The sequence below is a fragment of the Rhinolophus hipposideros genome (assembly GCF_964194185.1).
Source record: "Rhinolophus hipposideros genome assembly, chromosome: 13".
In the NCBI taxonomy this organism is placed as follows: Eukaryota; Metazoa; Chordata; class Mammalia; order Chiroptera; family Rhinolophidae; genus Rhinolophus; species Rhinolophus hipposideros.
This window is the reverse complement of record NC_138059.1, coordinates 7506568-7523590: the sequence shown is the minus strand read 5'-3', so window position 1 is coordinate 7523590 and position 17023 is coordinate 7506568. Positions and strand designations below refer to the sequence as shown.

The 17023-nt window shown below is 44.1% G+C and overlaps 1 protein-coding gene across 2 annotated transcripts in view; it reads right to left on the bottom strand.

The window, feature by feature from the left end:
• ADCY8 (adenylate cyclase 8) overlaps window positions 1-17023 on the bottom strand; it is a 171613-nt gene that overhangs the window by 94245 nt on the left and 60345 nt on the right. For both annotated transcript variants that reach the window (XM_081070317.1, XM_081070318.1), the window contains exons 4-5: window positions 16460-16571; window positions 8977-9104 (exon numbers count right to left, since the gene is read on the bottom strand). In XM_081070317.1, coding sequence (XP_080926443.1) covers window positions 8977-9104; window positions 16460-16571 — 240 coding nt within the window. The remainder of the gene's footprint in view (window positions 1-8976; window positions 9105-16459; window positions 16572-17023) is intronic.

Below are 17023 nucleotides of genomic sequence, written 5' to 3'. Positions count from 1 at the left end.
TTGCATGGTGGGCTTCCAGCTAAGATTTCTTTTAAATAAAGAATCCACTTAATAATAATTACTATTATTTTTGCAGCTCTATTTCAAGCTGGGGACCAATACTACAAAAACTAACCAGCAGAGGATTGAAGATGTTATTTCTTTTAATGGAGCTATTAAAGAGGAACGCTTGGTACATGGCAAAAGATGGAAGATCCTTAGAATTTTTCTTTCAATTGAAATGCTTAAAATGGTTACTCTTCTAACCAATTAATCTGTAGAAGGTGCCTGAGGAATGACAGGAAGCATAATCTAGTAGCCACCATCAATCAGTAGATTAGACTTTGCCCACTGTTAAATAAATTGATGCATAAGGAACAACTTTCACAGAAGAGCATTTAGTACACCCAACTCCTCAGTTTTGGGGGCAGAGACCGGAGTTCTAATGCTGGATGTCCCACGTGCTGACTGTGGGAGCTGGAGCCAATGACACACAGTCCCCTTTCCCCTCCATGCAATGACAGATATCAGCTGCTCCATGCAAATCCCTGGCCACCACCAAGGGGCAGAGTCTGCATTAAAGCAAACTTTGATGTGCAGTTGGGTTTCTCCACTTACTGGCTGTGGGCATTGTGCTGGACTAATTACATCGGTTGTGAGTCCCAGTTTCCCCAGGTGCAATGGGAAAGAGAACCAGTCCTCTGCACGGTTGTTAGGATGTTTCATAAAACCATGTATATAAAGCACTTAACCTGGTGCAATTTTAACACTCAAAAATAGTCGCTACTACTAATTTTTGTTAGCAGTACCAACTTACAATTACACAATATTTACACAACAATTACACAGGTTGAATCACGCTACACTTTCCTGATAAAACTGTGCCTCATTCACTCTATTTACATGGAAAGAGCTTCAACCAACCCATTTAGTACTCCAACTGGGCAGTTTCTAGACATAAATTGGTACAAAAAGGATGAACTCATTTATAATGTAATGAGAACTGATTGGTCTTCAGAGACTTGGAAGACACAGTACCTTTGAACATTCTGGGAAAAAAGCAAAGCAAAGGAGTTAGTTATGGAAGGCAGCTATGGTTCCTGTAAAGGGTGTTCTGTGCAGGTGTCAAATCTTATCTTTACAACAACCTGTGTATGATTACTAGCACCATTTTAAGAATGGGGAAACTGAGTCCTAAAATGTTCCTTTCTTTAGGGCACACAGCTCTAGGTAGAACAACTGGAATGTTACCCGAGGTGTGTGAGTCTAAACCCACTTGTTCATTTCTATTGCCCTACCTGGCTTCTTTTCCAAAAGTAGCCACGTTCAAAGGTACATGGACCAATGGAGTTTGATCTGGCTCGGCCCAAAAGGTGGGTGACATAGTCTCTACCAATGAATTCCCCAAATCAGCAGACTGATAATGAGCTCCTTTCTGTAGATTCCATTGTTCACTGAGGGTACCTCAGGGGTCACTCATTGTAGTGGTGGGGGCTGGCAGGAAAGTGGCTATGGAGCCCAACTTCACCTTCAACTGTGATCCATTCTATAACCTCTACTGGACTTCAGCATCAGACTGCCTTCCAAAACATGGGGCCCATCTGTTTCTTAAGAAGTTAGAAAGCTGCCATGTCTTATTCTAGCACGGACACTGCAGTTTCACAGAGTGCTTCATTTTGACGCCCACAGAGATTCTGAGAGGTAGATACCTATAAGCATTATAAATGTCCATTTTACAGATGAGAGAACTGAGGCTCCAAGAGAATTAAGTATATATCTACTTCCTCTTCTGTGTCAGGCTCTTTATCTTCATGATCTTATTTTATCCTCACAACCACTCTATGCTACATATATAGTTGGCTCATTCATTCATTCATTCTACAAATGTCTCTTGAAGACCTCTGCAGATATAAGCAGTGAACCAAATCAACAAATCAGACAACCAGTTCCTTATTCACGGATCTTACGTGAGGCTGCTTTATCCCCATTTTTACAGCTAAGAAGCTGGAACAGGAGACATGCAATCACTCGCTCAGAAGGTAATGGGATGCGAATGGCCCTCAGGACGTCAGACTCCACGCTGAGTGCCCCTTCACAGGTAGCTGCTGGTTGCACCCCTTCAGGATTACACTCCTGTTTGGGGTAACGGGAAAACCTACTGTAGCATTCCTGTTCAAAAACAGTGTGGACCGAGGTGAGAGAAAATGAGAGAACAGATCCAGTCACCCATTTTCCACCACCAAACTTAATGTCCTTCTCTTTTTCCGTAAAAATAGATTTTTAAAAAACGGAGGTTGTCCTAAATGATGTGTGTGTACGTGTGTGTGTGCAGTCTGTATGCACACTCCTTTACACTCACGTTTCCTTATGCCGTTGAATAGTAATATAAACTATGACGCTTAACGGTCCCATTTTCCTATTTTTCACTATGCCAAAACTTATCTGACCATTTCCCTGCCTCTGGACATTCACAGAGTCAGCCGAACACGGCTCAGGGCCATTGCCACTTACAAGCTCTGCATCAGAAGTTATTTACCTACCAGAGCCTCAGGTTCCTCCTCTGAAAATTGGAGAAAGTAGTAGTAGTTTTCTCACAGGGTTGTTGTCAGTAGTATTAGGTGAGGTGCACCAGGAAGATTATTTAGCATAGCATCTGGTACAAGGTGAACATTCAATCAACGTTAGCTTTATAAATTATTATTACTAGATATAGTCAATCTTCACCACTGTAAATAATTTTGCAAAAAAAAGGAATCCTTGGCCATGGACCGAAGACTGCTGTAATTGCTGCATCTTTAAGAGGAGTGTGGCCTTATGGGTTTAGTGAATGACATTTCAGAACAAAGTGAGAAAGGGGGTTTTAGAGGGAGGGAGGGAGGAAGAGAAGGAGGGAGGGAGCGAGGGGGAGGGAGGGAGGGAGGGAGGGAGGGAGGGAGGGAGAGAGAGAGAGAGAGAGAGAGAGAGAGAGAGAGAGAGAGAGAACGAGAAATATAGGAGGGAGAGAAGAAGGGAAGAAGCAAGTAATGGAGGGGAAAAGGGGAGAGATGGAAAGAAAGAGTGAAAAGGAAGTATAAGTAAGAGAGAGAAAGAAAAATGAAGGGATACCAAGAGGCATGCAGGGAACTTGAGTGTTCTTGCCTCAAGGGAGGGAAACAAAATAACTCCTGTTTTTTACTCCTTATCCTGCTTGGCAGGACAACCCTGCCACAGGATGAAAACCTTTGCTCCAGTTAGCCATTGGGGACAAGCCAGTTGCTGCTTGGCATTCTGGGGTTATTCTGTGACTTTTCAGCCATTCCACTGAAAAGATCAGGCTCTGCCATTTTCATTAAGATTCATCAAGGAAGCGTTTGCAGATCATTACAAAAGATGTTGCATGTAATGGCGCCCGCCATCAAATGTGGTGTCTTCTCAGCTATCGATCCTCGCCAGAATAAACCCAGGGCATGTGAAGACGAGCCACCTGGAGCCACTTCCAATCTACTTAATGGAACTATTGCCTGAGCCTATTTTAATTAATTTACTTCTATGAACAGGCATGCATGAGATGGTATTAAATGCTTCATTAAAAATAAAGTTGGTGGGAGATGAGGGTAAAGGGGATGAAATATATGGTGATGGGAGGAGAACTGACTCTGGGTGGTGAGCACACAATGGGATTTATAGATGACGGAATACAGAATTGTATTACAATGAAATCTATGTAATTTTACTAGCAATTGTCACCCCAATAAATTTAAAAAAATAAAATAAAGTTATATTCAATTACTTTTCTTTTTTTTTGCCATTCATCTAGCAAACAGCATGTTTTTCTAGAATCCAGTATTTTTTTTGATGAAATAAATCTACCCTGAGGTTTGACTAAGGCTTACTGCCTTGTTCTTCTCAGATGTTGCCTGACTTTTCTCTCCTCTCAGTACCGGTTCTGTTAATTTATTAGGGATGGATGTGAGCTCTCCTAAGCTGTACATTGACCCTTTGGGTAGTAATGGCAGATTTCAGGCATCAGAAGCGATTGCAGCAATCTGGAGCTGGAAGGCGGGATGCCGTAAGGGTTAAGACCAGCGGCTTTGGAGTCAGATGGTTCTCGACTGGTGCCCTTGTTGTGCCACCGAGTGGTTGTATGAATTTGTGCAATCACACAAACTCGGTGAGCTCCAGCTTCCTAACTGGTAAAGTAGGAGCCCACCTCCAGAGCTTCAAGGATTTGGGCTGTATCGTACCACGCCCTGGTGGCTTATGGCTGACAGCGCCCTGATTGGTTGCTCCAAACGATTCTGAGTAGTCAGTGCTGAACGTACTTGTTGTTCAGTATTTTGCCCTCACTCCTGCTTGCCTTCTAGTACTGTTATAACTTATCTCAGTGCTTAGCATTTAGCAGGTGTTCAATAAACCCTAGCGAGTATCATTATTTTACTGGAGTAGAATAGAAGCCATAAGAAAGGAAGAGGTTTCCGTAACTTAATGGAGTCAGCTTTTCCTGCATCCAAACTCAGCCGTATTTGCGAGATTCTGTTCAAGAACATGCAAGCTAGCGACCTGACTTTTCAAAAGAACACTCTGAAGGTGGGAATCTCATGATCCCCATGTCACAGAAGAGGCCACGCAGGCTCTGAGAAATTAAGTCAGACTCATCCACAGCCACTCACCTAATAACGGGAAGAGGCAGGAACCAGATTTGGTCTGCTGACTGCAGGTCAAGGACACACTCCTTTCACTCAGCACATTCCCCATAAGTTACCTGGTGGTGCAACAGCCACTCTTTCAGGAAACATTATCATGATCAGCAACAAACTCTGTCTTTAATAAAGTGGAATCCTGTCCAAAATTCCTGGAGTACTGTTCATTGGTAAATGAAGTTTACTGTAATGATACGTATTCGATTTAATTTAAATTTCTATGTTATACCTTGTCCCTTCTGGGGACTTTCAGGGTCTCAGCTTTCAAGTATTATCACTCTCTCTCCAGGTGACTCTGGATGACAGGAAGCAGAGACCAAGGAGAAGGAAACTAACTGGGAGATATTTTTGTAACAGTCCAGGGAAGAGAAGTAAGGATGTGAAGAAGAGCAGTAGCTGTGAAATGGTTTGCCTCTCTTGTACTTCTACTTGTATCGACTCTCGCTCTCTTGCAAAGCCTGTGATGCTTGAACTAGAAACAGATAATCTCCGCTTTTCCTGCTGTTGGCACCCTGTTCCCACTTGTGTGTCACTGAAGGAGAATGTCTATCACATATCTGAACTGGTCAGTGAAAAAGGCATGATTTTTGAGTGTTGTTTGTCATTTGTGCAAGAATTATAATCTCACCCAAACAAGGCGACTACTGGCTCTAGCGAGCCAAGCTCTAGATGCCGTCTCACCACTGGAGAACCAGCTTCTTCTCACTGCACTTCTGCACCCTGCAGACTGCTGTTGTGATTCTAACTCTGAGGAACTGCCACAAAGAAGGACAAGGAAAGACCTTGACAAGTTGGGGACAGCGACTCCAAAAGAAATCCATCTCTGATGACAAATATACAGGGTGGTCATCTACTCTGGGGGCTCCAGCCAATAAATGGTTATTAACGTTCTATTACAACACATGCAATATCATGTTATGTGTGGTTCCAGACTTTATGGCTTCTACGGAGTTTTCCGGTTAGAACAAGTTTGGGGCTGAATATGTGGGGCTGAATAAAAATTTGCATCTTGTGTAAATGATAGTTGGCTAAGATCATTCATTTTTTGATAGAGCTATGTGAATGGGATTCGCTTCCACACACATTCAGGTGCAAATATCGCCTGCCACTCAGGCCTCAGAGTACAATGCTTGACGGAGTGGAAACTCTAGAACTGCAACCAAGGCGTGCCTAAATCCGGAGCTCCTGTCTATTCCTCTGCACCATTTGTATTGTTAACTCGGAGAATTAATGCTGGACCTCAACTCACCTACATGACAATCAAGGAGCTGTCTGACTATTAATAGACTCTGACTCATACAGCTGAAAAAATAGCCTACTGAATTGTCTTCTTCTAAAGGAGTAAAAGCAGCACTTAATAAACTAACAAAAGAAAGCCCTTGAGTCATTTCAACCTGCCCAGATCTCACCCTAACTGTCCCGCTCCAGAGCTCTAGACAGGAAACCTTAAATGGGATAAAATGGTCAGGCGGGATAAGGTCCTTTCCAAACAGATAAATGACGTGTCTTAAAGAATTCTGATAACCGCTGGTCATTTCTTCTGCAATGCGATCTCTGCAGGATATCTTTTGCTTAAGCTTAAGATACAAAGACCTATAGATGAATGAATAAAGATGTAGCCTATACATGTATACATACTTATATATATACATATATCTCTCTCAAATCATATATTATATATAATATATAATGGGATATTGTTTTATTCAGCCTTCAAAAAGAAGGAAATACTGGCATTTGCAACATGGATGACACTGGAGGGCATTATGCTAGGTGAAATAAGCCAGACAGAGAAAGACAAATACTGTATGGTGTCATTTACACGTGGAATCTTTCCTCAAAAAGTTGCACTCCCAGAAACAGAGAGTAGAAAGGAGGTTGACAGGGGCAGGGGCTGGAGTCAACGGGGAGATGTGTAAAAGGGTATATACTTTTAGTGGTCAGATGAGTAAGCCCTGAGGATCTAATGCACAGCATGCTGACTATAGTTAATTACACTGTATTGTACACTTGAAATTTGCAAAGAGAGTAGATCTTAAGTGTTCTCACCAAAAAGACAGATAACTATGTGACCTAATGGCTGTATTAATTAACTTGATTGTGATAATCATTTTATAATGTCTATGTATACCAAATCAACTTATAGGCACTTTGAATATATACAATTTTGTCAGTTATACCTCAATAAAAAAAACACAACTAAAATTAAAACCTAATTTAAAAGAAAGTCTATGGAAATTTAGCTACTTAACCTGATTTTTACGAGGCTGACAAATCACCGATTTTTAGAACTGGCAGAAACTTCAGAGCTGGTCTGGCCCAATTTCCTCATCTGTCAGACAACAAATCCAAATGATCTATCTCCCTAATGGGCACCATGGCCACCGACGGGCCACCCTGAGGTGACCTGTTTCTCGCTGTGTTTCCAGGGCTTAGCACAGTGACTGACACACGGTAGAGCTCAACAAATGCTTTCTTGGCTGACCTACTGGTTGACTGACAGAATGAGGGTCACACAGCCGATTCGCTGTAGAGCTGGTACAAGATCTCAGGTCCTCTGGGATTATTGCCTCCCTTGAAACCAGTCACGATGCTGTCAGAATTCCACCACGTTTTCAGGGCAGAACTCTCAAGTGTCCAAATTAACAGTGAAGAAGCATCTCCAGCCTTTTCCATCTACCAAAGGCTGACCAAAAGGGAACTCCGTGTCGGAACTTGGGGGCCCCTCTCCATGGTCCCTAGAGGAGGGGACTTCTGCCTCTCGGTTAAAGGGGGCAACAGCAGAGTGGACATGTCCTGTCTTTCTCTACCTGCCTACTTGGTCTTAAGGATGGTGATAGGTTGGATTTTCATCATACACCTCATAGCAAAGCACCGTGCTGCCTTGATCAGGCCCAGGTCATGGTCTGGTCCCAGAGGTGGGACCCTGAGAGCTGCCAGGGTGGCATATCTGCCCAGCAGGAGTGTGGCTTCAGGCTCAGTCTTGAAATGACCAGTGTCACATCAATGGAGCAGGATCATAGTTCTGTGTTCTCTTCTTAATTAGGGGGTTACACCACCTTTCTCGTTGTCCAAAGACCTCTGCCTGAAACCTGAATGAAGTCAGGGATCTGTCACCAGGTAGGAGGGATCAGGAACACAGTTACGGCCACCACCAGGCTCTTGAAAGGGAGGCTTCAATTCCTTAGATCCTGCCTGTCCATTCCAGCTTGGTCTTGGGAACCAGCTGGCCAGCTGAGCCTGCATTGAGGGTCGGGGGGTGGCAGTGCCAGGGTTGCTGTCCTTGCTGATCTTTAATCCCGACTGACACACCCTAGAATGCCACATCACCTGCTGGACCATGCAACCCAGGTTCGAGTTAACAGGCAGAGTCTCTGGTCTGTTTCTGGCAAGACTCTTCCCTTAGAAGATGAAGGCGTGAGCCACAGAGAAGATCTCTGCCCACGAATCCTGTCTTTGCTGGGGGAAGATGCGATGCTTGGAGGCTCTGCAACCATTTTGGAAAATCGAGGGGCACTCTGAGCACACTGAGCTTCTGTCCCAAGCCATCAATAGTTTAGTTCCAAAGTCCTAGACCTCAGTAAGTCCTTCCCCCCTTGATTAAGCCTCTATTTGTCAGATACGCTGACCAAAGGCAAAAACACTTGTCACATACCCATGAAGCCAACCCCGGTGGTGGCACTTTAAGGATTTCCAGTTGGTCTTAGGATAGGGTGCAACCCCCTACTGGCTGAGAATGTCCTGCAGGCGCTGGCTATTCCCAGTCTGCGTCTCTGCCACCACCCATTCCACCCCAGGCTTCACCAGCAGCCTAATTTCTGCACACGCCCATCCTGTCTTCCATGCTCTCCATCCACTTCCAGGATCTGGATAATATCTACTCGCTTTTCAAAAAACAGCTTAGACGTCTCTACTCTGGAAAGCCTTCTCCAGCACCCAGGATTGCATTACCCGTTCCTTGTCTATTTCCCGCAAGTACCCTGAATTTTATTCATCACAGAGCTTACTGTACCACGTTGAAAAGGCCCGTGTGCTCATCTCTCCCACAGCACCGTAACTACCCTGGAGATAAGCACTACACTCTCATCTTGTTCCTTGCTCTACCCCCACAAGGATGTGGGAAATACAAGTCTGTCGCACCAATAACTGAATGTGAGGCATAACTAGAATATAGTGAAGCTAGCGGGTTCATCGGTTCATCTGGGAGGGCTTCACCTGTCAACATACACATGATTTACGACAAAGGACAGATGAGGTGGTTTGTCTTTCCCATCGTGCCCATTGCAGGCTGGGTATTATGGAGGAGACCCCAAATTACCTGATGGTTTTGATCATGCTGAGGCCCATTTCAACACAGCAGTGGGCGTGGTCCTGGCGGGGCTCAGGAAGTCCGGAAACGCAGTAGTAGCAGTCCCCCAGGATTTTGATACGAAGACAGTGGTGCTCCTGAAAGGAACAGCATGGGAGAGGAAAGGACTGAGTTAGCAGACAGCTCAGTGCTATCAAAAGCCTTGGAAAAGAGGGCAATGGGTCAGGCGGTCTGCATCTTGGGGTCGGGAGCACCCACCTTTGAAATGAGCCTCTATTGTCTTCCTAGGAAATTAGGGGGTATCCTGAGTAGGGGTTGGAAGAGCTCAGAGATGGAATCATGGAAAAACACTGGGTTTGGAGCTCGACAGATACGGGGTCATATGCCAGCTCTGCCATGTATTTGCTTTCTGATCTGAACACCCATCACATGGATAGGCCTGGAGAAGAGTGGGCACTCGGCCTGCGTGTCCCCAGGAGCTCTGCCCCCAGCGGTGTCTTTCTTCTCAGGACATGCCTCTGAACCAGCAGCTTTAAGCAGTCTTTAGTTCAACAATAAGGACTTGAAGTATAAATCATTCCTACTATTTCAGTTCTATTTTAGGGTATTGGCCCCTTAAGGATGGGGGCTGACTATGTCTTACATACCCTTTTGTTCATTTATTTATTGATATGCTTGTTCATCAAAAGAAAAACATCAATTGTCCATGTATGACAAGGCAGGCACTGTCCCTGCCACGAAGATGACTAATTTTAACCCCTGTGATGCACCATATGTTAAATAGCGTTAACCCTCGCAGCAGCCTTAAGAGGTAGGTACGAGGCGAGAAACAGGTTCTTCACATGTCTATCCACGCTCACGGGCAGATGACATTCCCTTTTGGTTTCCTTAGATAGATGGGTGGGACCGAACGACCTGAGATGTCTTCTAGACCTGAAGCCCGAGGAGCCTATGGGTCTATGGCTTTGTGGGTGAGGGGCCCTTCTTGGGCGAGCAGAGTTCAGGGGCAGGAGGAGGGGAGTTGCAGACAGAAAGGTGACCGAGATGCCACCAGCACAGTGGACACCCTTGTATTGCCAATCTGTAAAGCACCGTGCTGGTTTCCTAATCTCCTCAGGAGTCGGCCCTTTACGTTTGGGTAGCAAATGCATGAAATCACTCTCCCAGTAAAAAAACAAATATCAGACAAAGAAAAGAGAACGAGAACTGGCTCTGGTACTTCCGCGTCTGGGTCAGATCGCCAGGGCCTTGCCAACCTTCCCAAAGGGGCACAGATGCCATCTTCAGCACTCGAACAGCATGCATTGCCTTCCTAGGATTATTTTCAGGACCTTGTGGTTCTGTCTCCTGGTGGCTGCAATGCAGCTAATTTTACAAGAGAGCAGCTGAAGAGTTCGGGTCCATCAGAGGAGTTCAACACCTTCGGCTGCTTCTTCTAAGACCTCTAGTGTATCACGGCCAGAATGGAACCAGGGAGCACCGCAGGCCTTCGCAGTTTTGAGTTGGGGAGGCCACGGGACAGTTATGAGAAACCAGAGGGCCCAAGGAGGCACAGCTAGGGTTCAGTTTTATATTTTGCCCAGGAACTATGAAAAGTCCATCAACAAATAGCTACCATCTACCATCCCTATCACTTCATAAAAGAAAAAGCATTTTCAACACCAAAAACGTAAAAACCCACATTCCTAGAATAAGGGAAAGTTCTTTGCACTAAACAAAACTAACATTACAAAAACTCGCTACACGGCTGTATTATGTGTGTACATATAATGTATTCATGTATGTATTTCACACCTGAACAATGTGGGGGTGAGGGACGCCAATGCCCCACACAGTTGAAAAATCCACGTGTGAAGTTTGATTCCCCCAAAACTTAACTACCTACAACACTCCTTCGGTAACTGCAGGGGATTGGTTCCAGGACCTCCCCAGATACCAAAATCTGCAAATCCTCAAGTCCCTTATATAAAATTGTGTAGAACAATGCATACATTCGTCCCTCTACATTCATATTCTTTCATATATATGTAGATATATCTATGTATGTATATATAGATAGGTAGATAGACATAAGAAAGGCCTGTGTTTTTATCTGTCAAGTTCTGTCTATTTGCATACATATTTTTCTGATCAATTCCTGCGGCGATTTGATAATAACAGCCAAGCCACTTCTTTTCACTAGGAATCGCTTTGCAAAGTTCAGATTAAGGAAGCCAGGTTGCTTTAAAAAACGATATTAAATAAGAAAAATAAAGTAGGGTGAGGATCTTCTTGCAAATTTTATTGAGTTAGTCTTAATATAATCGTTTTCCTTCCATCTTGAGGGCTTTGATCTGATAAAAATCTTGGGAAAAAGCCAGAGAATTTATGAAAGCATAATGTGGGTAAAATTTAGGAGATGTATGTGCCAAATTATCAAAGATGGTTACATCATTGCGAAGGGGTGGGGTTCCAGGGATGTCTACTTTATGTATTATCTACCTCTTTGATGCTTTTATTTTATATAATGCATAAGCATTGGTTTGTAATCAGAAAAAAATCAATACAAAATGAAAAAAGACGAAAACATTTGTGCCATTTAGGCACTTTAAAAAGTTGTATTATAAAACATGACCATTTTTATAGCATTTTATCGAATTGCAATTACAGAACTAACACATGTATATATTGTTCTAGCAAAAATGAAACTGTAAGTAGGTCTGCTTGGGTAGCCCCTCCTCAGGCATATCACACGCTGGAGCCTGGTCTCCTGTTCCTTCTGCGCTACATTCACATATACAATTATTTACATGTTTCTATATATGACCATTTTTCATGCTGTTTAGTCATAAATTTATCATGCCATGTTTATAGATTTGACACATGCGTTTTTTTCATGCAACAACGTATCTTAAAATTCGTTCTATGTCAATACAGAAACAGCGCTCTCATTCTTTTTAATCTATTGATTCGCTTTCCATTCTATTGGATTTGTTCTTTAGAACAATCATTTAGGTTCTTCCAGTCTTGTCAGTGATTTAAAAACAAGATTTAAGACGTAAGGAGGTCAATTGTGTAACAGTAACTGTGTTCTTTGTTTTACAGGTTTAATGCCTTCTTCATAACACACACATTCCTCCTTCCTAATTTGGATGGGGGAGGGACAGAGAGGAACCACTTTATTTTTTTAAAAAAATCGGAGACCAAAAGTCACTAAAGTTTGCAAAGGCAGCATGAAGGGTCAAAAACACACTATTCTGAGCCGACTGAACCACAGGGCACCGACGAATTCAATCACACTGAGAGGCTCTTTACTAGAAGGCTTTGAAGTTTTCACTGCATTTTAATAATGCAGTGAACAAATGGGTGCAGTGCATGACATTTACATGGAAGGTGGTTTCTCTCTGATGTGCCACATAATGAAAATCGAAAGCAAAGAATCATGGTAAAGTGATAGAGATCATTATAAAGGTACAGAATTTTGGTGCTAAAAGATACTAAAAGGGGCAACTTCAACCCCCTGTTACACAGAAGTATTTTCTGGAACTCCAAGAAGTGACTTGCTTAAGATTGGGGGCTAAAACATTTAAAGTAGGGTGTTTTTTTGTTTTGTTTTTTTTTAATTCCAAGGTGAGTAGAATTGTTTGCACTGCAGAGTGTCTCAAACTTTTCCACTGAGGTCCCCTAGAGCACTACATACAGATGTGCCCAAGGTGAGATTCAGGCAAGGGGTAGACTGGGAGTTACCCCCAGGCTAGGTACTGAGTACTTATTCTGAGCCAGCCTTGGTGTGAAGAGACACCTCACAGGTATTGTTTCATTTGCCCTTCATCGCACTTCTGATAGGAAACAGACTCAGGCGATTTGGACAAAGTACATTCACGTCCAGCCCATCCATGAAGTGCCCTGAAGACAGCCCTTCAAGCTCCCCAGCATGAGAAGCAACACATCTCTGACGTCTTGAGTTCCATCCCCTAAGATGCCTGCTGCATTGCTTAGTGGTCCAGAGCTAGCACCTGGCCTCAGGTGGCCTGAATCACAGATGCGCCGCCTACCGGTGATTCTGGACGGATGATTTTACTTCTTCAAGCCTCAGTCACTCATTCTGCAAAATGGGAACAGTAAAGAACGCCCCCCCCCGCTCCCCCTTTGAAGGTTTGTTGTGAGAACTAAATTAGGTAAGACAGAGAAAACACTCATAACAGTACATAACACACTCCAGGCAATTTATGAATGCTTAATCTTCTTATAGAAATGAAGAATAATTTTACTCATATATCTGTGCTTAATTTGATATTCATTTTTTCTTTAAAATCGTTCAATGAGACTCATACCCCAGAAGGTGGATGACAGCATCTTGCACCCACTGTCGGTCAATGGGCCAAGGACCCCCATCTTGCTCTCTGTCCCCCATCATGTGTATGGTAACCAGGGTGAAAAGCTTGGGCTAGGGGACAAAGTCCACATTCCTTAAAATGTCACACCAGGCCCTCCAAGACTTGTTTCTGCTTTCCTCTTCAAGCTTATTTCTCACCACAGTCTCCCATGCCCTTTACGCTCCAGCAACTGTGAACTTCTTATAGCTCCCCAAACCAGCCACACAAGTTCACGTTTTTCACACTTCCCTGCCTTTCTTTACCCCATGGCTTCACCTAGAAGGCACTGCCTTGTCTAATCTGATGCCAGGAAAGCTCCTGTTCTTCCTTGAGACCCAGCCTGCATCCGACCTCTTCTCTGGATGCTGCCAGATCACCACCAGCTCACTCCCCTGGGTCCGCCAAGCACCTCCCTGCTCCTCCCTTTGTCCACCAGGACCTCTGGGCCTCTTACTGCTCTCACTGCACTGTCCTGCAATATTACGGACTTGTCTTTCTCCCTTACCAGACTCTGTGCTTCCTGAGGGCTGGGACAGTCTTGCACAGTACCGGACACATGGGACATCGTCCACACACGCTGTTTGAACAACTGGGATTAAATGTTCCTTAGCAACCCTTTCCCTGGGTCAGTGGGGTTTACTGTGACAGTAAGAATTGACCTTGGTCACATCTGTCTCTTCTCACCGGAGAGCCATTTGTGTCCATCTTATTATCTTTGAGCAGAAATAGTCAAAACATGAAGTAGAATAACTGTGTAACTGGCACTAACCACCACTGATGCGACAAGAACAAGAAATGGTATACATGCTTCCCCAGCTCTTCAGGTAAACCCAACTCCTCTCTTAGGGGGAGATCTGTCTCCACCTCTGCCTCTGCCCATGTCAGGCTCCTATTTACTCGCTGTCCAGTAACTACACGTTACGATGCAGGTTCTTTGGCAGGTGCTTGCCTGTCCCTCTAACACATCTCCACACTCCCTACCTTGGACTTTTCCATCCAGCAACGCTAAATCTCTTCAAGTTTCTCCATACCTCTCCATAAAACGACCTTCCTAGCCTTCTTCACCTTGCTAACTGGTATATAATTTATATACAAAAAATTTACCCTTTTGGTAAGTGTGAAAGTCATGTTCACATATAGGTACATCATCTCCAAGTCACAAAACCCTGTGCTTCTGGGCCACCAACTCACTCCTGCCACCTCCAGCTCCTGGAAATCACTTATCTCTTTTCTGTCCCTATAATTTTGCCTTTTCTAATATGTTTTACAAATGCAATCATAAACTATTGAGCCTTTTGCACCTGGCACAATATATTTGAGATTCACTTATGTTGTTACATATATTAGTGGTTTATTCTTTTTTATTGCTGAATAGTATTCTATTACATTTGTTTTGTCATTTTTTAATTTTTTTTCAGTTACAATTGACATTCAATATTATTTTATATTAATTTCAAGTGTACAGCTTAGTGGTTGAGACATTTATATAATTTATGCAGTGATCGCCCAATTAGTCTAGTACCCACCTGGCACTCTGCATAGTTGGCACTGTGCATAGTTACTGCAACATTATTGATGATATTCTCTATGCTGTACTTTACATCCCCGTGACTATTTTGTAACTATGAATTTTTATTTTGTTTTCTTATTGAGACTCAGCCTGAGAGTCACTCTCGCCTGGAAGTCTTTTCTGGCCCAAGGGTTATGTGTTGTCTTTGCATTCCCATAGCATCTCAGACTTACCTTAGCACACATCACGTCATGTACTGATTATGTATTTATGTGGCCCTGACTAGACTTCACTCCAGGAAGGAAGTGTGTTTTAGTCCTTCCCATACTCCCAAAACAGGACCATCATGTGCAACCCCTAGCGGTGATCAGGTGCAAATATGAAGGGCTCTCTGTTGGAGTGAGGCAGCCTTAAAAGAGGACATTCTGATACTCTAAAATGAACTCCCACCTAATGTGTTCCTATTAACTCTCACAGTAGCCTGTGAACTTGGCACTGACGTACACACTTTACAAAGAAGGAAATTAAGGCTTGCTTATTGGAACCTGTGGGGACAGAGCCAGGAGTGCAGTTTCGAGGCTCTCGCTCGGCCTCACGTGGAAAGGTGCTGGCTCAGGTAGTAAATGGCCATCAACTGTGATTGGATGGCCATCAGCTGTGGCTAGTTGGCCGTCAGCTGTAACCAGTGAGCCACTGGCCACTAATATAACTGCTGCGGCTACGCTAGCAGAAAATGGGGGCTAGCAAGAAGATGGTGGCTGGGCTAGCAAGCGCGGATTGCAGTTAGGACGTGAGGTTGGTTGACAGAAAAGCAGACGGCAGGTTGTGGATAGTGTGGCTCCTGCTTTCTGTGTCTCCAATCCAGCCACCATCAAGAATATAGTGGTGTGACTCCCCTATCTGTGGCTCCGTGGGTGTTCCTTTTTGGCCTCACCATGTCCTGGGTTCTTATGTGGAGAGCGGGAGCTGAGACCCCACATGATACCCTGTATGACAGAACCCAAAGCCCACTCTAAAACATAGCGTGACAATGATATTCCTCCTCAACTTGAGTGGCGTTAGGACTAAGAACCTATGTATTGATCGCAAATGTTCATCCCTTTTAACCTGTTCTCTGTTTTAGCTCTGACCGAGCCAGCTGAAAGTAAAGGTGGTGTCCCATCGGCTAAAACAAAGCTCTTAAGGAAGGTCAAACAAAATGGTGACCCAGTAGAGTCCTGATTCTTGAGAATAGGCTAATTCTTTCCAGATGGCTGGGGTTGGCTGGGAAACTGCAGGCAGCCATCCCTGCATGAACCAACACTGAGGCTGCAGCTGGATGGCACCTGGCCACGTACAGGGGCAAATAATCATGTGGGAGTGGAAGTAGATGAAAAGGACTTTGGTTTAATTGTCACTCAGCCAGCTGTCTCTCAAATGGAAAAATTAATCTGACAAAGCTCCCATCTAAGACCTGTAAATAACTAACATTGATTCCCAGAACCTGTGAGATCAGGGGTCCATGCCCTGCAACAGGACACAGGATGGCAATGACCATGATCATGAGGGCTGAGTCCTTCTCTTCCCTCATTCCATATGCAGTCCCTCACTCCTGCGAAAGACCAGGAGGGAATTAAATTCAACTCACATGGGCCAGTCGATCAAATCTGGCAAAGAGCTCGTTCAGCATCCTGACCAGCTCCTGAGCAGACAAGGTCGTGGAGAGGTTGGTAAATCCTTTAACATCTGCAAAAAGAATACTAAACAACAGGGGAGGGGTGGGGTGGGGAGAAAGCGTATTAATATTTTAATCCATCCCCGTAGACACATCAACACCACCCAAAGAAATCAACCGTGGTCTTAGATTTCAGCTCTCCCTGCCATGGGAGTCGGAAGGAATGTCTCAGGATTTAACAAACATCTCAGCACAGACAGTCCACTCAGGAAATCAGGAAGGATAAGGGGGCAATGGAAAGCCCTTCTTCCTGTGCAAAGCTGTGCGGTGTGGGCAACGCAAACACATTCCAAAAGGAAATGTGTCACTAGGAACAGAGCAATTTGTTGTGGGAAGCAAAATGAAGCTTTATGAATCATTTGTATGTTTTCACAATGAACAGCAATGCAGATGCCATGAAAATCGACATAGGGGAAAAAATAACACAAAACCTCAGTATCTCTGGCCCAATGACATGTATGTCACCCCCAAAATGGC